This window comes from Caretta caretta, chromosome 1, assembly GCF_965140235.1.
Source record: "Caretta caretta isolate rCarCar2 chromosome 1, rCarCar1.hap1, whole genome shotgun sequence".
Classification (NCBI taxonomy): Eukaryota; Metazoa; Chordata; order Testudines; family Cheloniidae; genus Caretta; species Caretta caretta.
This window is the reverse complement of record NC_134206.1, coordinates 49,893,079-49,918,966: the sequence shown is the minus strand read 5'-3', so window position 1 is coordinate 49,918,966 and position 25,888 is coordinate 49,893,079. Positions and strand designations below refer to the sequence as shown.

General features: G+C 45.2%; 1 protein-coding gene across 7 annotated transcripts in view; it reads left to right on the top strand.

Moving 5' to 3' along the window:
- Positions 1–25,888, top strand: part of STARD13 (StAR related lipid transfer domain containing 13) — a 499,087-nt gene that overhangs the window by 262,362 nt on the left and 210,837 nt on the right. Inside the window, exon 1 of one of the 7 annotated variants that reach the window (XM_048847492.2) lies at positions 10,006–10,197. The exons of the other annotated variants lie outside the window; for them this stretch is intronic. Within the exon in view, the coding sequence (XP_048703449.2) occupies positions 10,071–10,197 (127 nt within the window). The 5' untranslated portion in view covers positions 10,006–10,070. Of the gene's footprint in view, positions 1–10,005; positions 10,198–25,888 lie in introns of those variants that run through there. 7 annotated transcript variants of the gene reach the window in all.

The following is a 25,888-nucleotide window of genomic DNA, read 5'->3' as shown; positions in this document are numbered from 1 at the left end:
GCCCCACAAGCTGAAGGGCAGGAGAGGGAAGTAGCTCAGGGGAAGGAACTGCTAGTTCTAGTGTTTTACCACTATCCCTAGGCCCCCTGGGCTGGGACCTGGAGTAGAGGGCGGGCCCAGGTCCCTCCGTCTCCGCTCGCCTCCTCTAGGACACTAGTGGGGCAGTTAATACCCCAGTTCAGGGGCAAGAAATGGTGCCTTGAACCCTCGCCCAAGAAGAAAAAGTGTGAGACCCGTCATAGTAGTGCTGGCAATTTGCCACACACCTTACTCAAGTTGAATAGTGCTTTACTTTGCAAGAAGTCCCCTTTATCTCAAAGAGGCAATGTGTAGAATGAGATTAATCGCTGTGAGCAAGGGTGACAGAATTTGGCCCTTAATTGGTGAAAATCAGCAGATTGGGGATTTTCTTTACTCAGCTGTTGGCAGAAATGAATTATAGAATTGTAGGACTGGAAGGGACCTCAAGAGGTCGTTTAGTCCAATCCCCTGCACACATGGAAGGACTAAGCATTATCTAGACCATCCCTAACAGGTGTTTGTCTAACCTGCTCTTAAAAATCCCCAATGATGGAGTTTCCACAATCACCCTAGGCAATTTATTCCAGTGCTTAACCACCCTGACAGTTAGGAAGTTTTTCCTAATGTCCAACCTAAACTGCTCTTGCTGCAATTTAAGCCCCATTGCCTCTTCTATCCTCAGAGGTTAAGGAGAACAATTTTTTACCTCCTTACTGTAACAACCTTTTATGTATTTGAAAACTGTTATCATGTCTCATCTCAGTCTTCTCTTCTCTGACTAAACAAACTCAATGTTTTTAATCTTCCTGTAGTAAGAGGAGGCCCTGAAACATAAATTCTTGTATCAGAGGCCCAGTCTGAGGCCTGAAGCCTGAACTAAAGTACTTCCAGGCAGTGATAAGCAAAGCTGGGCTGTGAGCCAGAGGCAGGTCCCACTCACAGAAGTTGGCAAGGAAAGGTTGTTAGAAGCACATGCACACACACACGGACACACAAGTGCTAATGAGAGGAACTTGTGCAAAGACGGCAGCAGAACACTCAACAGACATAACAAGGAACAGGCAGGTGCATCTTAAAGACAGGGTCAAAAGGACAACATGATTGATAGATTCGTTTGAACTATGATGAGTAATCTGTCCTGCAACGGTATAAAAGTAGGTCCCAGAGTGCATAGCTTTGTCCAGCTTAGGGGGCAGTGGAGTGTCCCGCCACTGACTGAGCTGTGTCCAGGGAGCACAAATCTGTAGTATTCCCTCTATAGTCTATAGGGAACTATTACTGTGCTTCGTTTGACAATAAACCTGGCTCGGGTTCCTTCGTACCTTACTAGAGTCTGTGTTTTTGGGGGGGTTCTCTTCGGGTCTGCTGTGTTAGCTATCTGCGCAGAGCTGGGGAAGCACGCAGAGGGAACACGCATGCAGCTGACTGTTATCATCATCGAACAAGAGTGGAGCACCACACCAGTAGCTACCGACAACACTTCCATCACAGGTCATGTTTTCTAGACCTTTAATAGTTTTCTTTTGCTCTTCTCTGGACTTTCTCCTATTTGTCCACATCTTTCCTGAAATGTAGCACCCAGAACTGGACACAATACTTCAGTTGATACCTAATCAGCTCGAAGTAGAGTGGAAGAATTACTTTTTGTGTCTTGCTTACAACACTCCTGCTAATACATCCCAGAATGATGTTTCCTTTTTTTGCAACTGTGTAACACTGACTCGTGTAGCTTGTGATCTACTATGACCCCCAGATCCCTTTCTCCAGTACTCCTTCCTATGCAGTCATTTCCTATTTTAATGTGTGCAACCGATTGTTCCTTCCTAAGTAGAGTGCTTTGCATTTGTCCTTATTGAATTCCATCCTATTTACTTCAGACCATCTTTCCAGTTTGATCTCAGATCATTTTGAATTTTAATCCTATCTTCCAAAGCACTTGCAACCTCTCCCAACTTGGTAATGTCCACAAACTTTATAAGTGTACTCTCTATGCCATTATCTAAATAATTGATGGTATTGAACAGAACCGATCCCTGCGGAACCCCATTCAATATGCCCTTCCAGCTTGACTGTGAACCACTGATGATTTCTCTCTGGGAATGGTTTTCCAACCAGTTATGCACACACCTTATAGTGGCTCTATCTAGGTTGTATTTCTCTAGGTTGTTCATAAAAAGATCATGTGAGATTATCAAAAAGTCAATCTACTGCTTTCCCCCTATCCACAAGGCTTGTTACCCTGTCAAAGAAAGCTATTAGGTTGGTTGGACACAATTGAAGTGATCCTTTTCCAGAGCTTTGAAAGGTGAAATGGAAAGAGATGGAGATATAGGTGCTAATCTCCAGGTCCAAAGGGCAAGAGAAGCTGTTTCACAGCTGACATATGTATCAGCTGGCTCCCTCCCATAAAAACTACCTTAAAAATTTGGTAGAAATGTTTCAGCTTCTATGTGAGTGCATATGTGAATAACAAGCAAGGAGAGGATACCGGGGAACAAGCTGGACCATTTAGTGATTGCAACAATGACTCATGTCTTTCTCCGTCCAAATGGTTTGTTTAGATGTAGACCCACACTATAAAAGAGGTCAGCTATCCATGAGCTCTCTGCACCTTTGACGTAACCTAAAAATACCAAAAAAGCCATATCCAAACATAGCTAAAGTTCAGCAACAAAATTCACTACAATGCGCCATCAGCAACCCAGTTACCTCAAAAGCTTCAATCCAGTTCTCCCTCCAACAATTTAAAAAGCTTCAGTGTTCTACACCCAACTCCCCTCCTCCATAATGTTGGCATACTGTAAACTGGCAGTACACCAGTGGTAACAGCTGAGCCTTTGGAGGACTATGCTTTCATGATCATTTACTAGGAATTGATTTTTCTCCACTGCTTTCTTATTTCATACTAAAACAATGCAAAAGTAAACAAGTGGGTGCTGTATCCCCAGGGTGTTATAATTGTACCTCTGTATCTGATGTATTTTCCCCTATAAAAATCGATCCTATTCTATAAATAAATTTAAAAGTGGTTATTCAACTACAAATCTTGGGTAACTGGTAATAACAAAACAGTAGATGAAAGTGAAAAAGCAGCTTTACTTTTGTTTTGTTCTATCAGAAACTTGCAAATAGCAAGCCGAAGTTTTATCATATTTTTCCACTCCTTGGACCTGAACTTGCTGTCAGTGAGAGTTTTGCCATTGACTTCAGTTTGAGCTGGATCAGGCCCCATAACAGAAACTGTAACTTTTTTTTTTTAATTAAAGAATACTCTTAGTTTGAGGGCAGATTATCATCTCATGCTGATTATCCTGGCATCTAGTTACCATGGTGATTGGGGGTACTATAAATAGCTATATACCTAAATTAGATCTTTTGTGCCACAATAACAGCAGAACAGAGCTGCAGTTATAGCATGGTTCTTCACCCATGGCATGTAAAAGGTTGGAAGAAGACTGACTAGAAGTTTTAAAAAAATGAAATAGTTTTAATTCCTGTATATGTTTCATTAGCAATAAGCAAAGCCAAATAACTAGTGCAATCTACTCTAGGGGCAGCTGGGAATTTTCTCCTTTTCTGCTCATCATGTACTTTTATTGAATAACCACAAATTAAACCATTTTGGAATGACTAGTACCAAGCAGCTTAAATGCTGATTCAGTGGAAAACGTGCCCCTTTTTCTCTGGCTAGGTTATCTGGGTTGTTTTGGAAAATGAAAAGTGTTTTATGCTGTAGACACAGTAGCATTGATCTGCTGTCTACTCGTTCATTCTAATGTCTACTGCTGAAAATTAAGAAGGTGGTGAACCAAAAATTTACCTCCTAATCATGTTTACTAAAATCATAACAGGAAGTGGGGAAAAATGTAGACAAATGAATTGTCAGTTACAAATGCACTTTTTGGAGCACCTTGGAGCATGCTTGCAGTATTATTGCCAGCAAGTTAAAGAAGTATGGGCTGGATGAATGGACTATAAGGTGGATAGAAAGCTGGCTAGATTGTTGGGCTCAACGGGTAGTGATCAATGGCTCCATGTCTAGTTGGCAGCCGGTATCAAATGGAGTGCCCCAAGGGTCGGTCCTTGGGCCGGTTTTGTTCAATATCTTCATAAATGATCTGGAAGATGGTGTGGATTGCACCTTCAGCAAGTCTGCAGATGACACTAAACTGGGAGGAGAGGTAGATACGCTGGAGGGTAGGGATAGGATACAGAGGTATACAAGCTAGGTATACAAGCATGGTATCTGCTTTTGCTGCTGATCTCCCTCCTTCCCCACTCCCCCATCAGCAACAGGAGCATGAAACAGATGTGATTCTTGTCAGATTCCCTGCACCCTACACAATTGGGAATAGTCATGTTAGTTTCATTCTGCTGCTGCTCATGGAAAGCTATAAGGTGGAGTACAACTCCAGGAAGATAGCACTGCATTGGTTTAATTTTGATTAACATTTATAAAGATGATTTCATTAACACCATAAGGGCTAGGAACATTTTGAACGGATTAAATTGACATTTTAAAAGGACAATTGAAATATTTCTGAAACTGATCAATTAAACCCTGTCATTCTTCCAGGAAAGTTTCTGATTCACCAAGAAGTAGTGTTTTTTTCAAGCCCTGAATTTTAACACTTTCATTCACTTAAGTACAATCTCCTTTTGTGTCCTGTTGTGCCCCTCTAATTCTTCCACAGAGTGCTGGCCCCCCATTTCTTTTACAGCTCTTCATTAAGGGCTGGGATTTGAGGCTTGCTTTATTGGTCAGAAGGTTAAAGTGGAACTATAGTAAACTCCTGATTTAGCTTTTTGAACAGTAAAACAACCCACAAGTTTATCTAGGAGGAGCTGCTGAAAAAACAAGGAATAGATTGTGGTGAAGGTATCGGATACAAACATCTCTCTACTCCCCTTTTGGTCACCTTAGAGAGTAGCTGAAGAAAAGAGGACTGGTAACAGACAAGACATCTGGACATAAAAGAAGATGAGATGTAAATGGTGTGGGAGGAAAACCATTAACAATATTTGGGGGCGTTGAATGACTATTTGGAGTAACAAGATGGTAAAGTGATACAGAACATTTCATATCTAGGTTATGGTTTCAAATCCAGCCCATGTCCCTAGTGACCCTTGAATGGCTGTTCAGTATTCTGTGGGAAATGAATTGCTGATGTCAGTCTAATTCCAGGAACCCCTGTCACAAAGCAAACATCTTACGTGGCACACACTTTTATTGGCAGTATCAGTAGGAAAACAAATTAAATGGGCAGAGAGGCAGAAGCATCCATCTTCCCTAGAAGCTGTCTCCCAATCTAGGTTCAGGTGCCTGGGGGCTTGGAGTTGCAGAAATCTGTATGGCTTCTGTCTCTGCTCTACCATTACTGTAGATGAAGTTGGGACTTGACAGTAGAGGGACCTTATACAAACAGTTCTCTCAGGATTATAAGGGAAAATACAGAAAAACTATTTCAGAGCAATACTGTATTAAAACGTAAAGCTCGGACAGGAATCCAGGCAAATCTCAACTATTTTTTGAGACACCAGCCCTATGCAAAAACTTCTGCACAGATCATCCTTGGATTGTTAAAACTAATTGAGCAGTAACACCGGCTCCATCTGTTTGTTTGCTTTTAGCCCCCAGTCTCTGGGTAAGGCTGATATAACAAATTCTATTTTGATTTACACTACATAGGGATCCCTGTTAATGTTCAATGTGACCGCTTCTTACCCAGCTAGGTACCTGGTATAGTGCAAGGCAGGAGTGCCAGAACAGGCAGGGCCCCATCACTTTATCCCAGCCATAAGGGCGAGCGATGGGGGATGGGGGAAGAGACGGTGCAGGAGCAGGGCCTTGGGGAGAAAGGGAGGCGGCGCTGCAGAGGCAAGATGTTTGGCTCAGGCACCGGTGGTCCCTCCACTTTTAGTGAGCTTTCACTGCTCCTGGTGCAGGGCACTCACTTTAGATACCACTAATCCAAGCGTTGGCACTGATGCACAGACATAAGAATTTAAGAACGGCCATACTGGGTCAGACCAATAGTCAATCTAGCCCAGTATCCTGTCTTTCGACAGTAGCCAATGCCAGGTGCTTCAGAGGAAATGAAAGGAACAGGTAATCATCAAGTGATCTATCTCCTGTCACACATTCCCAGCTTCTGGCAAACAGAGGCTAGGGACACTTCATAGCATGATTTTGCATCAATGCTCATCCTAGCTAATAGTCATTGATGGACCTATCCTCCATGAATTTATCTAGCTCTTTTTTGAACCCTGTTATAGCTTTGGCCTTCACAACCTCCTCTGGCAAAGAGTTCCACAGGTTGACTGTGTGTTGTGGGAAGAAATACTTCCTTTTGTTTGTTTTAAAGCTGCTGCCTATTAATTTCATTTGGTGACCCCCCTAGCTCTCATGTTATGAGTAAATAACGCTTCATTATTTACTTTCTCCACACCATTCATGATTGTATACATCTCTATCATATGCCCCTTTAGTCTTCTCTTTTCCAAGCTGAAAAGTCTGTTTTATTAATCTCTCCTCATAAGGAAGCTGTTCCATACCTCATCATTTTTGTTGCCTTTTTCTGAACCTTTTCCAATTCCAGTATATCTTTTTTGAGATGGATGGCCAGATCTGCATGCAGTATTCAAAATGTGAGAATACCACAGATTTATATAAAGGCAATATCGTATTTTCTCTTATTAGCTATCCCTTTCTTAATTATTCCCAATATTCTGTTAGCTTTTTTGACTGCCACTGCACATAGAGATCTTGGAGTCATTGTGGATCATTCTCTAAAAACATCTACTCTTTCTTGAGTGGTAAGAGCTAATTTAGACCCCATTATTTTATACGTATAGTTCGGATTATCTTTGCCAATGTGCATTACTTTGCATTTATCAAAATTGAATTTCATCTGCCATTTTGTTGCCCAGTCATCCAGTTTTGTGAGATCCCTTTGTAACTCTTCACAGTCTGCTTTGGCCTTAACTATCTTGAGTAGTTTTGTAACATCTGCAGATTTTGCCACCCTACTGTTTACCCCCTTTTCCAGATCATTTATGAATATGTTGAATAGTACTGGTCCCAGTACAGACCCCTGAGGGACACCACTATTTACCTCTCTCCATTCTGAAAACTCTCTATTTATTCCTACCCTTTGTTTCCTATCTTTTAACCATGAGAGGACCTTCCCTCTTATCCCATGACTGCTTACTTTGCTTAAAAGCCTTTAGTGAGGGATCTTGTCAAAGGCTTTCTGAAAATCTAAGTACACTATATCCACTGGATCTCCCCCTGGTTCACATGCTTGTTGACTTCCTCAAAGAATTCTAATAGATTGAGACATTTTACAAAAACCATGTTGACTCTTTCCCAAGAAATTGTGTTCATCTGTGTCTAATAATTCTGTTCTTTACTATAGTTCAACCAATTTGCCTGGTACTGAAGTTAGCCTTACTGGCCTGTAATTGCCAGGATTGTCTCTGGGGCTTTTTTTAAAAATTGGCATCACATTAGCTATCCTCCAGTCATCTCTTCAGAAGCTGATTTAAATAATAGATTACACAACCACAGTTAGTAGTTCTTCAGTTTCACATTTGAGTTCCTTCAGACTCTCCAACACAGTCATAATTAACAAAGGTTACAACTAAGGGTATGTCTACACTAACTGCTGAATTGGCAGGCAGCGATTGATCCAGCGGGGGTCGATTTATCATGTCCAGTCTAGATGTGATAAATCGATCCCCGAGCACTCTCCCCTCGACTCTCCTGTACTCCACTGCTGCTAGAGGCACAGGCAGAGTCGACGGGGGAGCGACAGCAGTCGACTTACCTCAGTGAAGATACCGTGGTAAGTAGATCTAAGTACGTCGACTTCAGCTACGTTATTCACGTAGCTGAAGTTGCATAACTTAGATCGATTTCCCCTCCCCCTTCCCCCTCCCCAGTGTAGACCAGGGCTAAAAGGACTACTTGCATTGGTTCAGAAAGGTGCCCCCTTCTGCCTATCTCCCTCAGGCTTTGTCCCTGCTCCCAGTGAAGTGGGGAGACAGGCAGCCACTGGTGCTCTGCTAGGGGCCAGAGAAGGGAAGGGGCTGCAGCCACTGGAGCCCCCAGCCACTCGATTTTTCTGGCTGTTTGGTCTGAGGGAGTCCAGGACCTGAAGCTGCTCCCTGGATGGTCAGGGGCTAAGGGAGGTGAGCCCCCTCTGACCCTGTGTACCAAAGGAGTGGCTGCCTGAGTGAGGGCTGTGGAGGAGGCAATCCTGAAAGTGGGGTGTGGAAGGAATGAAGAGGGAGGGGAGGAAAAGGGATGGGGAAGAGGGGAAGGAAAAAGGTGCTGGGGAGAAGTGATAAATTTGAGCTATGCCAGGCAGTTGGTACACTCACAAAACTAGAAGGGAACAGTGGTTGCCAACCTTTCTTTGAAGCAGAGGTCCAGAAGAGTGGGTGAAGGGCTGACACCCCCACCCCCTTGGTGCATGGTCTTAGGGAGTAGGGGAAGGGCCTTGGAGCATGGTTTCCTACATAGGGGAGTCCCCTGAGGAAAGGAACAGAGGACATTGTATGAAGGTGAGGATGCCTTGCTGGTGCCATCCCATCATGGCTATGTGGGGGCGTTGGTGGGTGAGTTCTCCCTGGCGGTGGTCTGAAGCCCCCTCCCACGCACAACGGGCACCTCTGTTGGGGGTGGAAGTGAGGATCCCCGACTCTGAATCCTCTGGCAGCTAGTGGCCGAGCCCTCCCTTCTGTTAGGGTATGTCTACACTACGAAATTAGGTCGAATTTATAGAAGTCGTTTTTTTAGAAATCGTTTTTATATATGCGAGTGTGTGTGTCCCTACAGAAAATGCTCTAAGTGTATTAAGTGCATTAACTCAGCGGAGTGCTTTCACAGTACCAAGGCAAGCGTCGACTTCCGGCGTGTTGCACTGTGGGTAGCTATCCCACAGTTCCCGCAGTCTCCGGAAATGAGATTCAAAAGTTCGTGGTTCTTTTCCTGTCTACCTGGCCAGTGCATCTGAGTCACAATGGAGCACTCTGGGATAGCTCCCGGAGGCCAATACCGTCGAATTGTGTCCACAGTACCCCAAATTTGACCAGGCAAGGCCGATTTAAGTCCTAATCCACTTGTCAGGGGTGGAGTAAGGAAATCGATTTTAAGAGCCCTTTAAGTCGAAAAAAAGGGCTTCATCGTGTGGATGGGTGCAGGTTTACATCGATTTAACGCTGCCAAATTCGACCTAAAGTCCTAGTGTAGACCAGGGCTTAGCCTGCCAGGAGTAGTGGCAGGTCCCCATTACATGGTTGGGGGGTGACCCCTGCCACTAGCACCCCAGCAGGCAGGGGCTCTGGTGGTGGGGCTGTGGCAGTGCAGGGAGCTAGGGGGCCCTGCTGGGAGGGAGCCCAGGGCCTAGCTGGGGTGTGTAACAGGTAAATAGAACCTCCTGGAGGTGTTTCAGCCGATCGAGTCCGGTAGTAAAGACCAAAAATGCTCTCAGCTGGGGCCAGTTCCTGCAGCTCTTACTGGGACCATGCGAGCTGGCCGGGGACTGGTGCTTGGAAGTCTCTGCCAGGCTTCGGCCGGGGGCAAGGCTCCCTGCGTGGCCATGCAGCAGCCAGGCTCCGGAATGGCCCGCAAAGACGGGGCAAACCTTCGGGAGTGATCCCAGCCTGGCGACAAGGGGCTGCGGGGACAGCCAGGCGGGAAGGCAGCGAGAGGAAGAAGAGCGCGGAGCCCCTGGTGCGCTGGGAGGGGAATTGCTGTGCGGGGGGATAAGCAGCTGTCCAGCTGGCCCGTGCGCTGGGGCGCTCCGCGAGCGGGGCCGCGAGGAGCCAGGCTGGGGTCAGCGCCGGCGGGGAGACAGGCACAGGTTAGCCGAGCCTCTCGGAGCTGCAGTGACACGGGGGGACGCCGCGGGGTCTGACACACACACGCCGCCTGCCGCTCCCGGTGCCTGGCCGCCGCCGCGCGTCCCGGGACGCCTGAGCCGCAGCCCGCGCGCGCGGAGCCGGACCTGCCGCGGGGAGTCCGCGGCGATGTGGGGGACTCAATGATGAGCGGCCAGCGCGGGCCTGCCAAGCCCCAGCTCCGGCGGTCGTTCAGCGAGCAGCTGCGGGACTCCACCGCCAAAGCCTGGGATTTACTGTGGAGAAACGTCCGAGAGAGACGGCTGGCAGGTCAGTCCCGCGAGCGCACTGCCCCCCGCGGGTAGGAGTGGGGGTCCCTGCCCTGGCTCTCCTGCCGGAGCAGTGCCCGCTTCCAGGGGGGTCCTGGGGTCACCTGTCTGGCGGCTCCCGCTGTGCAACAGCAGCTCTGTGCGGGGCTCGTACAGCGCCGAGTGCGCCCTGCACCGCGGGGCATTAGTGCGGGCTACAGCTGTGGGAGCGGGGCTTATACAGCCTAGTGGCTGTGCCCTAGTGCCTTAGCCAGCTGTGAGTAGCGTGGGGTGCATTAGTGCCTAATACAGCCATGAGTGTGTGTTGTGTTCACTAGCTTTGTGCTCTAGGCAGCGCTTTGTGTGCCCCCTGAGCAGTTGAGTGTCTGTCCTCTGTCCAGTTTTGGCCTGTGTCCCCTCCCTATGGCGCTGTGTCTGCATATTATACACCCACGTCTACAGCTGAAGCACCGAAGTACTCTTGCTCCGTTTTTCAGAGTAACAACAGGAGAGTGGGTTTGGGGGGGGGGGAAACCTGGATTTGTGCTGGAAATAGCCCCCCTTGATTATCATACACATTGTAAGGAGAGTGATCACTTTAGATAAGCTATTACCAGCAGGAGAGTGGGGTGGGGGGAGAGAAAACCTTTTGTAGTGATAGACACCCATTTTTTCATGGTCTGTCTATATAAAAACATCTTCTGTATTTTCCACAGTATGCATCTGATGAAGTGAGCTGTAGCTCAGGAAAGCTTATGCTCAAATAAATTGGTTAGTCTCTAAGGTGCTACAAGTACTCCTTTTCTTTTTGCTCTGTTTTTGTAGCTTCTAAGAGTTCCTATATGTGACAGCTCTCAATTATTGATGGCTCTTTGAGGTACTATTAGTGAACCAAGCAGTAAGAAGGGAGACAGATCCCCATATGGAGGAGGCAGGGAGATCCATCCCCTGGATGTTACAAAGCCAGAGCAGGTCATGAGGAGGACAATCCGCTCCCATGCCCTTCCTTACCCACAGTGGGGGCAGTGTCCCAGTCATAGAGAGCGTTGTGAGCTCTACCTCAGCTGGCTAAGCAGGTGGGATTCAAAGCAGGTGGAAACTGAGGGAAAGGTTTTTGTGTGTGGATGGTAGGGGGTTAGGGTTAAAACCTGGGTACGATCCCTGGTTAACTCTGCAGTGAAGACATACTCTGCAAGGGGAGACTTCAAAATTACCAGATCCAAATTAAGAAGTAAACTGCCCAATTACATTCCAACATCCACCCATTATATTTCTAATTACCTGGAGGATGGGGGACCTGGGGCCAGAGTTTCAAATGTATTTAGGCACCTAATGATGTAAATAAGCTCCTAGTGGGATGTTCAAAAGTTCCTAAACAGATTAGGTGCCTGACTCACTTTGCAATCTGTCCGCAACTTTTGACACCAGGATGCCTTTGAAAATCTGGCCCCTAGAATTTTAATCTCCTCAAATAAAGTCAGAGGAGATTCAATAAATCACCCCCTTCAGGAGTGATTCGCGTCATATTGAGAACAAGATGGCAGTAACATGTTGATTTTACACATGTAAACAGATGATTAGTTAATGTTTATAAAACACCTTGAAGATGAAAAGATCTAAATGGCACCAAGATAATTTTATGAGCACACTAGATAACTAGATACATTATAAATGCAAGACGAATGTGTCAAATGTAATGAAGATTAATTTGCAAAACATGGATTCTTCAACTACATTCTATTGTCTTGTAAATCGTTTGAAGGACACCATCTAGGACTTTGTAACATGCTGGTATTGGAGTATATAGGGCACATTTTTCTAATGTAGGCATCTAAATTGTGCCCACAAAATAATTGTCCACAGGTTCAAATAGTTAAAATAATGGATACAAATTACATGCTTGGTTTTGAAAACTTAGTACAGAATATTTGGAAATGGCAAAGAACTGGTATTTGTGGAGTAGTGTCTGGTTGTAGGTAAGGACACAGAGCCCCAGAATCCTATTTGCTTATTTCTAAACTTGATAGTTCTGAGAAAGCATAAAAATAGAGAATATTAATATCTCCTTACATGTAATCTGGTTAGCACTTTGTTAAAAGCACATACCAGCAGGGCATTCAGCTGGGACACTGGGTTAGCCATCTTCTGTCAAACAAACCTCAACTACTGCTTGAGTGAGCAGAAGGCCTGGGCAGACTGCCACAGAGCAGCAGCCGACTTTTTAAAGGAACTTGGATTAAAATTGATGGAGTCAGGTTTCTTAGTTAAAAAACCCTCAAGTCCTGGCTTAATGTATTGCTGTAGTTTATATGTTGTTAATACCATTATAATATGCTGGTGAGTTTGTGGTAAAGGTGCCCTTTATCTGATTACATGGTTCATTTGACAAGATAACAAAATGTGTACAAATAATACCTATGGAGTTAGCAGATTCCAAATATATCCTGCTCCTCAGATGGTTTTATGTCTCTTGGCTTTCTGCCCTTGCATTTGTATTTATTTGTCTTTTGTGTTTATCTTAGTCTTGGCCTCTGTGGTCCCAGTAAATATCCCTGTGGCCTCTCTTTTCCACTTCCATTAATGAAAGGCATAGAATTTAGGCTGGTCTAAATACCTCATTATTTGCTGGCTGGCTAATCAGTTGGCCATCTGTAGTAATAAATGAGATCACACTGAGGTGAACAGTTGTCCAACTTTCCTTCTTTCCAAAGCGGATATTTATGCTGTAGCTCTGAATGACAATCACACCAGCAGTCCTTGACAGTTAAGTAGGACTTCAGAAGAATGACAGAGACAGGAAGAACACTTTTAACCCTTATCTTACTGGGGGGGTTTTTTCCCCCTGACTTCCAGCTAAATGAAACAGTTACATAGCAAATCATCATCATTATTATCAGTGAAAGTAGAAGAGGTTTGGGGGCTCTTATGTATTTACTCCTATGTCTTACTCTACCTTTTCACCCTTTTATTTAAGGCTCAAACATGGGCCTCACAGGGGAGGAGAATGTAAGGCACTCTTTCTTCCCTGAATGGGCTATTGGTATTAACATATGTTGTAGGGGAAAGCAGTTGCTACTCCCCCTCCCATGCAGTTAGCTAAGGAGTGGATGAGCAAGAACAGGGAGTGGACAGAGTGTTGGCTCTACTCCCCTCACTGCTTGAGCCAGCCCAGCTGGAGTGCTGTGCACTAGAGGGGGAAGGAAGCTATGCTAGGAAGAGGCTTGTTTAGTGTTACTCCCCTACACACACACACCCCCACTTGAGCAAAGGTGATTAGGAAGCAATGTGTGACCAAGAGTAATGCTCTGGTTCCTACTCTGCTTCTGGTACTGGACAATTATGTGGTGCCCCTTATTCAGGCTGGATTGCAAGTTGCAAAACCAGCTCTTACTCTATTTTTCTGTTCCACTGACCCCGACTTGTTTATTAAATTAGTGAGTATACTTAATATAATGACTTAAGTGGTGCTTTTAGTAGTTTGTGCTTTTCATTATTCTTACCTAGGCAGGTCATGTTCAGGTAAGATTCTTGTTACACTAACATTTTCATTTGACTGTTTAGAATTCACTAACAGGTTCCTTCTCTGGTGTGACTTTGTTATTGTCAGTGTCAGTCCAAGACTGGAAAAATAAATTCAGTCATTACTTTTGAGAAAGTTATCAAATACACTATTGATTTGATGATCTAATTTTTAAAGACCATCTGGTATACTGGAATTTACTCTGAAGACAATTCAGTGGAGAAGTTAGGCCCTTACGTAGCACCTGTTTTAAGTCCCATTGAAGTCCCTGATCACTGAATTTAACCATATGTTTAAGTGCTTTGCTGGATTGGGCCTTGATGATCAGGTTGTCCAAAAGACCATATATAGAAAGACCTTGGATAGTTTTAACCTGGCTGTAAATCTGGACCATCAGACTAACACATTTGAAGAATGACTGACTGAAATCCATTGCTTTATGGATTTGAGTGTTTTTCTTCACATCTTGAAACTCAGTTATATTGATTTAAAAAAAAACAAACAAACTTATGATCCTATAATGCTTACTGAAATCCTGACTCAAATCATGATCACCTGCCATTGTAAAAGTTATAGTAATAATAATAGCTTACATGTATTTATTCAGTATTGTAGCCATGTTGGTCCCATGATACTAGAGAGACAGGGTGGGTGTGGTAATATCTTTTATTGGACCAGCTTCTATTGGTGAGAGACAAGTTTTCCTGCTTCCACACAGTCTCTCTCACCAACAGAAGCTGGTCCAATAAAAGATATTACCACACCCACTCTGTCTCTCTCAAATTTATTTAGCACTTTTGTTTCAGAAGGATAACTTGTATGCAATTGAAAAGTGCTATGCACATTCTGGCATGCTATAAATAATTACATCCAAAAAACAAAACAGAAATATTGTTAATGTTACAAAGTTAAGCACTCGAAAGTTAGGAAATGTCAAAATTAAGGTTGTCTGTGCAACCTTAATTTGTCCCCCGTTGCATATGTATTATGATGCAGTCTTTAGTTACATCATCCCATACTATATTTTCCCCACAGACCCCTTGCCTCTGTCGGTGCACAGGACAGACAGCGCTTACTGAATGAGCAGCTATTCAGTATTTTACTTTCTCCTCATTGTTCGCAGATATTATTTACTGCATGCTATTCAAACGCTGCTTTGAATACAGAATTATTAATTTCCTCATGGGCTTTTCTGTGGTGCTCATCCCCATAGTATCTGAGTGCTTCACAAACATTCATGTATTTAGTTTTACAGTATCCCTGTGGGGCCGGGGGAGGGGATTATTACCCTTGTGCAGATAGAAACTGAGTCACAGAAAGATTAAAGGTCAAAAGTGGCCACTAATTTTGGGTGCCAGATTCAAAATACCTAATATTTCAGAGTATGTAGTTTTATATAGCACTTTATATGGTCAAAGCAGAGCCCCCATTGACTTCAGGTGCAGCTGCTGAGCACTCAGCACGTTTTTTCAAATCAGACTCCAGGATCTGAAGTTAGTCACCCAGAATGAGGAGCACGCAATTTGGGTTGAATCCTACAAAGGCACTTAAGCATTGCAACGCTGAACGTCATGGTGCCTAATTTTTTGGTGCCTGGAAAATCACAGCAGCAACACTGCTGCAACCTACAAAGCTGAGCTAGGTGCCTCCGTTCCCTGTACAGTGAATGGGGAGAGAGAAGCACCTAAGAATGCGACCCACAAAAATCTGCACACTATGCAGGGAGCTGCCTAACCTAGCCAGTCTGCTCACTGTCTGTCTCCACACAGACTGGCTGGAGGAGGGGTGCCACCTGCCTTGTAACTTAGCTCAGTGGTTAGAGCACTCACCTGAGATGTGGGAGACCCAGGTTCAATTCCCTCTCCCTGGAAAAGCGGGAGAAAGGATTTGAACAGGGCTTGCCCACTTCTCAGGAGAGTGCTCGAGTTACTGAGCCATGGGAACGCCTGCTGAAGCTGTTCCCCTGTGGATTAAATAATGAAAGAGTGATTGGGCCAGAGAGAGTGACCGAATGACTGCAGTCCAGTGATTAGGGCACCCACCTGTGGGGCAGGAGACCCTGGGTCAAGTCCCCCTGCTCCAATCACTCTTTCATTATTTAGATGTGTTCAGATCAGACCAGTTGGGCAAAGTAGGCAGCCAAATACCTGTCCGTCATTAAGTTTTCTCGCCTAACCTGTCCCTGTCCTCCCCACCTGATGCTCATCATCTCAGCCCCAGTTTCCTTGCCACGCCTGTCCTAATCTTGCCCCTTTCAGGCTCCTTGACCCAACCTACTCCCTCTGCTGCCTTCCTCCTTCAGGTCCAGCTCTTGTTCCTCCTACATTTGAGTCAGACTGCTTCCTCCACCACTGCCTGGGCACCAGTAGGTAGGTAGAGCACTGGAGAGAGTGAGTCTCCCTTCTCTCACTTACAGTGCCCCTTGCTACAGCAGCCCAAAGCAGTAATCACAGGCAGAATCCTTCTCAGCTGTCCTTCCCTGGGCTGGTGCATGCTCAGTGCAAATGAAATCTTTGGATAATTTAGCTGCCGAACTGCAACAAGTCCTTACTAAGTCCGTGGCTGCTGCAATTTTTCAACAGCTCAACTTGGTCAAATTTGGGAAGCTTCTCGTGGAAACAGCAAAAGGCGCTTCCCTGATGCCAAATTTCAAGTCCTTATTCCAAAGCATGGAGGTACAAGAGCTTCTCTGTGAAACAGCTGTAAGAATACTTTTAACATGGGCAAAACATTTTTTTCTAACTTTTCTCTTGAAAATGGCTGAACTCTTTTTGCTGAAACTACAAAAAATTAAATCAGCCTGAGGCAGTCACCTGTCACAGAAGAGTTTAGCCAAGTTATAAGTAACTGAAAACAGGGAGATATCAGGCAAGTTTGACTATAAGCATCATTATCAGCTCCACCTGCAATAATCTAAAAACACTTTAGACTCTGATTTGCAACTATATGGATCACTTCAATCACCATTGAAATGCAACTATCTCAGGGATGGGATAGCTTAGGATAGAAAGCATAATTTGTCCAATTGAATCTTTAGTAAAGGTTTAGGAATAGAGCTGGGTGGGAATTTTGCATCAGAACAGTATTCCAATGGAAAATGCCCTTTTCACAAAATCAGATATTTCCATTGGAAAATTTTTATTTTTTGTCAGGAAAATCAAAGTGACATCTCCCTGGCTGCTCACCAGGAAGGATCTTATCAATTTCACATTTTGCCTGCATGGCAAAAGCAAAACTGAAAAGAGTCTTCCAGGCAGACAGCTGCTGCCTGGCTGGGGGGATGTGAATCAGGCTGAGTGCCCTGGTTGGCTCCCTGCCCCGCAACCTGGCTACCCCTCCAGTAGCAGGGGTCGGATGGGGGAAATGTGGAGAGCCTTGGCACTCAATCTACATCGGCTGGCCTGGATGGCTCTTGTCATTTTCATTTTCTGCCTGCAGGAGGAAAGTGAAGTTGACAAGAGCCTTCCAGGTGGACAGCTGGCAAGCTGAAAAAGTCAGTTTTGGTTCTCTTGAAGTGCAAGTTTTCTGGAAATCCCATCTCACAGATTTATTTTTTAAAACACATTTTGTCCTGACTCAGGGTGTTTTTTATTTATTTTTGTTAAATGAGAGTTTTCATGGGAAGGGACTTCCATTTTCCAGCCAGCTCTGCTTAGGAAGGCAGAAAGTAATTACCCTTTGGAATTTGGCACATCCATAAAGACAATGCCCCTTGTGGTTGGTTTGTTCTGATTACTGCAAGTGACCAGGACCTTTGTTTTGTATGCTGATAGCACCTCTGGCAGTAGTGGTTTCTAGCACCAAGTTGGGGTGCTGATTCTGTACCATCTCAAAGGGTAGAATGCCTCTTAAACTGCCAGCATCACTTCCTGAATTATCTGGAAGTCTCATACATCTATGGAGCAGGCCCAGCCACACTGAGGTGTTAAGGATGCCTTATAACTGTTACTTATCAATTAAAATTAAGCAGTTATGAACTTTGAGGGAACTGATTTATAGGTCATGCGTCTCCTTTCAAATACAGCTCTGATACAATATGAGTGCAGCATACCTGCAGTGTAGGAATGCTATGGCAGCCCAAAAGAAGTTGCTGCAGATCTGGAGCACATGAGCAAATGTAAATTGGTATAGTAAACCCATTGACTTCAATAGAGCTACATTAGTTTACACTAGCTGAGGACATGATTCATGGTCAATGTTTATATTTAACATCAGTTAAAGAATATGGTGGTGTGTAACACATTGTTTTCCTTTAAAGACTTGTTTTAAAGAACAAGAGAATGCACCTTCTAATTTCTTTTTAGAAAAAATGATTTCACAAACAATTTATCTTACTGATTAATACCACGATATGTTGAACATTCTTTCTGGCATTTTTCTGTAGCAGTTTCCAATGTAGTAAACAAAATCTGTGATTATAAAAAAAAAAAAATCACATCCGAATCACACAAATTAAAATCTGGGCACTCTCCTGTGTAAAATTAGTGAGATTTGGCCCCTGTGCCTGTAGACAGAGAATGCAAAGACGGATTTTCCAGTATGCCATTACAGTTTGTTACAATAAGCACATATGGTCTGATTTTTCCAAGAACCTACATTGACTTCAGTGTTTAGTTGTACATGTTCAGTGCCTTTGAAAATCAGGCCAACAGTGGTTATTTTAACATAGCCTAGGGAGTCTGAGGGTATGTCTACACTACAAAATTAGGTTGAATTTATAGAAGTTGGTTTTGTAGAAAGCGTTTTGATACAGTTGATTGTGTGTGTCCCCACACAAATGGTCTAAGTGCACGTAGTCGGCAGAGTGTGTCCACAGTACCGAGGCAACCGTCGACTTCCAGAGCGTTGCACTGTGGGTGGCTATCCCACAGTTCCCACAGTCTCCGCCGCCCATATGAATTCTGGATAGAAATCCCTGTGCCTGATGGGGCTAAAACATTGTCGCGGGTGGTTCTGGGTATATATCATCAGGCCCCTCTTCCCTCCCTGCATCCATGAAAGCAAGGGCAAACAATCGTTTTGCGCCTTTTTTCTTGAGTTACCTGTGCAGACGCCATACCACGGCAAGCATGGAGTCCCCTCAGCTAACCATCACCGTATGTCACCTGGGTGCTGGCAGACGCGGTACTGCATTGCTGCATAGCAGCAATTTATTGCCTTTTGGCAGCAGACAGTGCAGTATGACTGGTAGCCATCGTCGACGTAGTCCTGGGTGCTCTTTTAACCAGGCGCCTGGGCAAACATGGGAGTGACTCAGCCAGGTCATTTCCCTTGTTTCGTCTCGTGGCGATTGAGTCCTACCGGCAGTGCACTGTCTTTTAACCTGCAGCTAGCAGAAGATGATGACTACTCGTCATACTGCACCATCTTCTGCCGAGCACCCAGGTGTTGATGATGACTAGCGGTCGTACTGCACAGTCTGCTGCCAGCAAGATGTATAAAGATAGATGAAGTGGCTCAAAACAAGAAATAGACCAGATTTGTTTTGTATTCATTTTCTCCTCCCTCCCTCTCTCTCTGAAATCAACAGCCTACTAAACCCAATTTTGAGTTCTGTCCTTGAGGTTTTGAGTTCTATCCTTGAGGGGGCCATTCAGTTTCTCGCAAAGCCACCCCTTTGTTGATTTTAATTCCCTGTAAGCCATGTCGTCAGTCGCCCCTCCCTCCGTCAGGGAAACGGCAGACAATCGTTCCGCGCCTTTTTTCTGTGCAGACGCCATACCACGGCAAGCATGGAGCCCGCTCAGATCACTTTAGCAGTTAGGAGCACATTAAACACCACACGCATTATCCAGCAGTATATGCAGCACCAGAACCTGGCAAAGTGATACCGGGCGAGTAGGCGACGTCAGCGTGGTGATGTGAGTGATGAGGACATGGACACAGACTTCTCTCAAAGAACGGGCCCTGGCAATGTGGGCATCATGGTGCTAATGGGGCAGGTTCATGCGGTGGAACGCCGATTCTGGGCTCGGGAAACAAGCACAGACTGGTGGGACTGCATAGTGTTGCAAGTCTGGGATGATTCCCAGTGGTTGCGAAACTTTCGCATGCGTAAGGGCACTTTCATGGAACTTTGTGACTTGCTTTCCTCTACCCTGAGGCGCAAGAATACCAAGATGAGAGCAGCCCTCACAGTTGAGAAGCGAGTGGCAATAGCCCTGTGGAAGCTTGCAACGCCAGACAGCTACCGGTCAGTTGGGAATCAATTTGGAGTGGGCAAATCTACTGTGGGGGCTGCTGTGATACAAGTAGCCAACGCAATCAAAAATCTGCTGATATCAAGGGTAGTGACCCTGGGAAATGTGCAGGTCATAGTGGATGGGTTTGCTGCAATAGGATTCCCTAACTGTGGTGGGGCCATAGACGGAACCCATATCCCTTGGCACCGGAGCACCAAGCCAGCGAGTACATAAACCACAAGGGGTACTTTTCAATAGTGCTGCAAGCACTGGTGGATCACAAGGGACGTTTCACCAACATCAACGTGGGATGGCCAGGAAAGGTACATGACACTTGCATCTTCAGGAACTCTGGTCTGTTTCAAAAGCTGTAGGAAGGGACTTTATTCCCAGACCAGAAAATAACCGTTGGGGATGTTGAAATGCCTATAGTTATCCTTGGGGACCCAGCCTACCCCTTAATGCCATGGCTCATGAAGTCATACACAGCCTGGACAGTAGTCAGAAGCTGTTCAACTACAGGCTGAGCAAGTGCAGAATGGTGGTAGAATGTGCATTTGGACATTTAAAAGCGTGCTGGTGCAGTTTACTGACTCAGTTAGGCCTCAGCGAAACCAATATTCCCATTGTTATTACTGCTTGCTGTGCGCTCCACAGTATCTGTGAGAATAAGGGGAGACATTTATGGCAGGGTGGGAGGTTGAGGCAAATCGCCTGGCTGCTGGTTATGCGCAGCCAGACACCAGGGCAGTTAGAAGAGCACAGGAGGGCGCAGTGCGCATCAGAGAAGCTTTGAAAACCACTTTCATGACTGGCCAGGCTACGGTGTGAAAGTTCTGTTTGTTTCTCCTTGATGAAACCCCCCGCCTCTTGGTTCACTCTACTTCCCTGTAAGCTAACCAGCCTCCCCTCCTCCCTTCGATCACCGCTTGCAGAGGCAATAAAGTCATTGTTGCTTCACATTCATGCATTCTTTATTAATTCATCACACAAATAGGGGGATAACTACCAAGGTAGCCCAGGAGGGATGGTAGAGGAGGGAAGGACAAGGCCACACAGCACTTTAAAACTTATTGAATGCCAGCCTTCTGTTGCTTGAGCAATCCTCTGGGGTGGAGTGGCTGGGTGGCCGGAGGCCCCCGCACCGCGTTCTTGGGCGTCTGGGTGAGGAGGCTATGGAACTTGGGGAGGAGGGCAGCTGGTTACACAGGGGCTGTAGTGGCAGTCTGTGCTCCTGCTGCCTTTCCTGCAGCTCAACCATATGCTGGAGCATATTGGTTTGATCCTCCAGCAGCCTCAGCATTGAATCATAGAATCATAGAATCATAGAATATCAGGGTTGGAAGGGACCCCTGAAGGTCATCTAGTCCAACCCCCTGCTCAAAGCAGGACCAATTCCCAGTTACATCATCCCAGCCAGGGCTTTGTCAAGCCTGACCTTAAAAACCTCTAAGGAAGGAGATTCTACCACCTCCCTAGGTAACGCATTCCAGTGTTTCACCACCCTCTTAGTGAAAAAGTTGTTCCTAATATCCAATCTAAACCTCCCCCACTGCAACTTGAGACCATTACTCCTCGTTCTGTCATCTGCTACCATTGAGAACAGTCGAGAGCCATCCTCTTTGGAACCCCCTTTCAGGTAGTTGAAAGCAGCTATCAAATCCCCCCTCATTCTTCTCTTCTGCAGGCTAAACAATCCCAGCTCCCTCAGCCTCTCCTCATAACTCATGTGTTCCAGTCCCCTAATCATTTTTGTTGCCCTTCGCTGGACTCTCTCCAATTTATCCACATCCTTCTTGAAGTGTGGGGCCCAAAACTGGACACAGTACTCCAGATGAGGCCTCACCAATGTCGAATAGAGAGGAACGATCACGTCCCTCGATCTGCTCGCTATGCCCCTACTTATACATCCCAAAATGCCATTGGCCTTCTTGGCAACAAGGGCACACTGCTGACTCATATCCAGCTTCTCGTCCACTGTCACCCCTCGGTCCTTTTCCGCAGAACTGCTGCCTAGCCATTCGGTCCCTAGTCTGTAGCTGTGCATTGGGTTCTTCCGTCCTAAGTGCAGGACCCTGCACTTATCCTTATTGAACCTCATCAGATTTCTTTTGGCCCAATCCTCCAATTTGTCTAGGTCTTTCTGTATCCTATCCCTCCCCTCCAGCGTATCTACCACTCCTCCCAGTTTAGTATCATCCGCAAATTTGCTGAGAGTGCAATCCACACCATCCTCCAGATCATTTATGAAGATATTGAACAAAACCGGCCCCAGGACCGACCCTTGGGGTACTCCACTTGATACCGGCTGCCAACTCGATATGGAGCCATTGATCACTACCCGTTGAGCCCGACAATCTAGCCAGCTTTCTACCCACCTTGTAGTGCATTCATCCAGCCCATACTTCCTTAACTTGCTGACAAGAATACTGTGGGAGACCGTGTCAAAAGCTTTGCTAAAGTCAAGAAACAATGCATCCACTGCTTTCCCTTCATCCACAGAACCAGTAATCTCATCATAGAAGGCAATTAGATTAGATTAGAATCCTGCCTCCTCTCATCACGCTGCTGCCACCTTTCAGCTTCAACCCTCTCTTCAGCCCGCCACCTCTCCTCCTGGTCATTTTGTGCTTTCCTGCACTCTGACATTGTCTGACTCCACACATTTGTCTGTGCTCTGTCAGTGTGGGAGGACAGCATGAGCTCAGAGAACATTTCATCACAAGTGCGTTTTTTTTCACCTTCTAATCTTCGCTAGCCTCTGGGAAGGAGAAGATCCTGTGATCCTTGAAACACATGCAGCTGGTAGAGAGAAAAAAGGGGATAGTGGTATTTAAAAAGACACATTTTCTAGAACAATGGGTACACTCTTTCACGGTAAACCTTGCTGTTAACATTACATACATAGCACATGTGCTTTCGTTACAAGGTCGCATTTTGCCCCCCCCCCCAGCGTGTGGCTAGCCCCTTCACCCTCCAGCGGGGAACATTTCTGTTCAGCCATAGGCAAACAGCCCAGCAAGAACAGGCACCTCTGAATGTCCCCTTAAGAAAAGCACCCTATTTCAACCAAGTGACCATGAATGATATCACTCTCCTGAGGATAACACAGAGAGATAAAGAACGGATGTTGTTTGAACGCCAGAAAACATACACTGCAATGCTTTGTTCTACAATGATTCCCGAGTACGTGCTACTGGCCTGGAGTGGTAAAGTATCCTACCATGGTGGATGGAATAAGGCTGACCTCCCCAGAAACCTTTTGCAAAGGCTTTGGGAGTACATCCAGGAGAGCCGCAAATGCCAGAGCAAATTAATCATTAAACATGCTTGCTTTTAAACCATGTATAGTATTTTAAAAGGTATACTCACCAGAGGTCCCTTCTCCGCCTGGCAGGTCCGGGAGGCAGCCTTGGGTGGGGTCAGGGGGTACTGGCTCCAGGTCCAGGGTGAGAAACAGTTCCTGGCTATCGGGGAAAAATGGTTTCTCTGCTACTTGCTGTGAGCTATCTATAACCTCATCATCATCATCTTCCTTGTCCCCAAAACCTGCTTCTGTGTTGCCTCCATTTCCATTGAAGGAGTCAAACAACACGGCTGGGGTAGTGGTGGCTGAACCCCCTAAAATGGCATGCAGCTCATCATAGAAGTGGCATGTTTGGGGCTCGGACCCAGAGCAACCGTTCGCCTCCCTGGTTTTCTGGTAGGCTTGCCTCAGCTCCTTAAGTTTCACGTGGCACTGCTTCGGGTCCCTGTTATGGCCTCTGTCCTTCATCCCCTGGGAGATTTTGACAAATGTTTTGGCATTTCGAAAACTGGAACAGAGTTCTGATAGCATGGATTCCTCTCCCCATACAGCAATCAGATCCCATACCTCCTGTTTGGTCCATGCTGGAGCTCTTTTGCGATTCTGGGACTCCATCATGGTCACCTCTGCTGATGAGCTCTGCATGGTCACCTGCAGCTTGCCACGCTGGCCAAACAGGAAATTGAAATTCAAAAGTTTGCGGGCCTTTTCCTGTCTACCTGGCCAGTGCATCTGAGTTGAGAGTCTTGTCCAGAGCAGTCACAATGGAGCACTGGGTGATAGCTCCTGGAGGCCAATACCGTCTAATTGCGTCCGCAGTACCCCAAATTTGACCCAGCCGATTTCAGCGCTAATCCCCTTGTCGGCGGTGGAGTAAGGAAATCGATTTTAAGAGCCCTTTAAGTCAAAAAAAAAAGGGCTTCATCGTGTGGACGGTGCAGGGTTAAATCGATTTAACGCTGCTAAATTTGACCTCAACTTCTAGAGTAGACCAGGGCTGAGTTGGGACTTGATACAATGTCTTTGGACATATCTTGTGCAAACTAATTGTCTTTGTAATTGTAATATGCATCATAACTTCCATTGCCATTATACCATGAAAAATACAACTGAATGTCTCCTAATCAAGGTAGAAATGTATAAACATCTCATTTCATTGATGGTGACTTGGTGAAGCTGCAAGTAACCTGCAATGGGAATGTCTGAGCATTGTTTTTCCCTGCAAGCTCTTTTTAAAGAACATTATCTTTCCAGAAGTGGTATTATGAAGTCAGTACTTCCATGTTTACATTATTTCTGGCTAATAAAGACATCAGTGTGAATGAATCATGTTCTGAATTTTAAAAGCAAAACATATATTAACATATATATCATTATTTGACAAAGGAAATAGGTTACAGGTTTTAGAAGTATATGTAACTGCAAAGGGAGCATTCATAACAGAGTGATGACCTTAAATGAATTTGCATTGGTTTCCATCTGAGCTAGTCTTTATATTATAATTTTTCTTCTTAATTAAGACCTTTGTGTGCAGTGCAAATGAAACAGATTAACCCAATTAAAGTAGCTCAATAAAACCACTGAATTTATTTTGAAAGACAATTTCATTGCAGGGTCATTTTTCAAAATGAGCCTCGGAGATGTGTACAGAAAACCTGCTATTTATCATGATGGATTTTGTGTACCTACCCTCCTATGACTAGTTTTGAAATGATACCCACATGTTAAGGAAACAAACCAAAGTCACTGTACCTCCACTGAGAGAGTGAGAGTACAAACTCCCATTAACGTTAATGGGATTTACATGTTTAAATCCCCCACATAGCAGTGGGAAAAGATTTCATTGTTAAAGAGAAAAGCTCTGAAAGATGATCATAATTTAGGCCGAGGTGTTTCTGGGAAGAAAAGAAATTACATTTATGATTAATCCTTTGGTGAGGTGTGCCAGAGAATTTCTGTGGGAGTCTCAATCATGTCAAAATTGAATTGTATGTTAATGCTAGGAGTTTGTTTAGGTGGTGAAAATAATTTTTAAAATATAGGTATCCTTTATATCATGTATGTAATGCCAATAGTGTATTAAGTAGTGATGGGCAGACTGCCCAAAGATATAATGGCTGTCCCTTCCAGTACCCCACAACAATTCATTTTCCCCAAACTACACTCCTCTCTTTCTCTCTCTCTCATCACAGTGAGTTAACACCAATGAGTAGCAGCCTGAGTCTGAAAAGGGGGAGATGGTGGCAAAGTGTCATTGCATCAGCCATTCTAAGAATACCTCTGCCTTCCCACTCCTGATGCTACTGTCTTCTCATGACCCCAGTGGGTCTGATTCTGTCAGATTTTCTGCACTCTGACTTCTGCTTCCTTTCCCAGGTTCTCATTGGCTCTGGTCCCCTCTTATCCTTCCCACTCGACTGCTAAATTTGCTAGCATCACTTAAAGACACAAGAAAACAAATATTTAATTACAGAAATAAAGTGACATAGAAGCCAATCTGCTTGAGTATTTCTGTGCCAGCCTGGGATTTTACAGAGGGCATGATTCCCAACCATCCCAAAATTCACAGTACCATTCTAACTTCTACATACCCATCCCTGCCCTGCGGGCTCCCTTGTTGCTCCCACTTTTGGGGTTTGGACTGGCTCTGGAGAGTCAGCAGGAACTCTGAAGTTGACAGAGAGGCTCATTTTATTTATATATC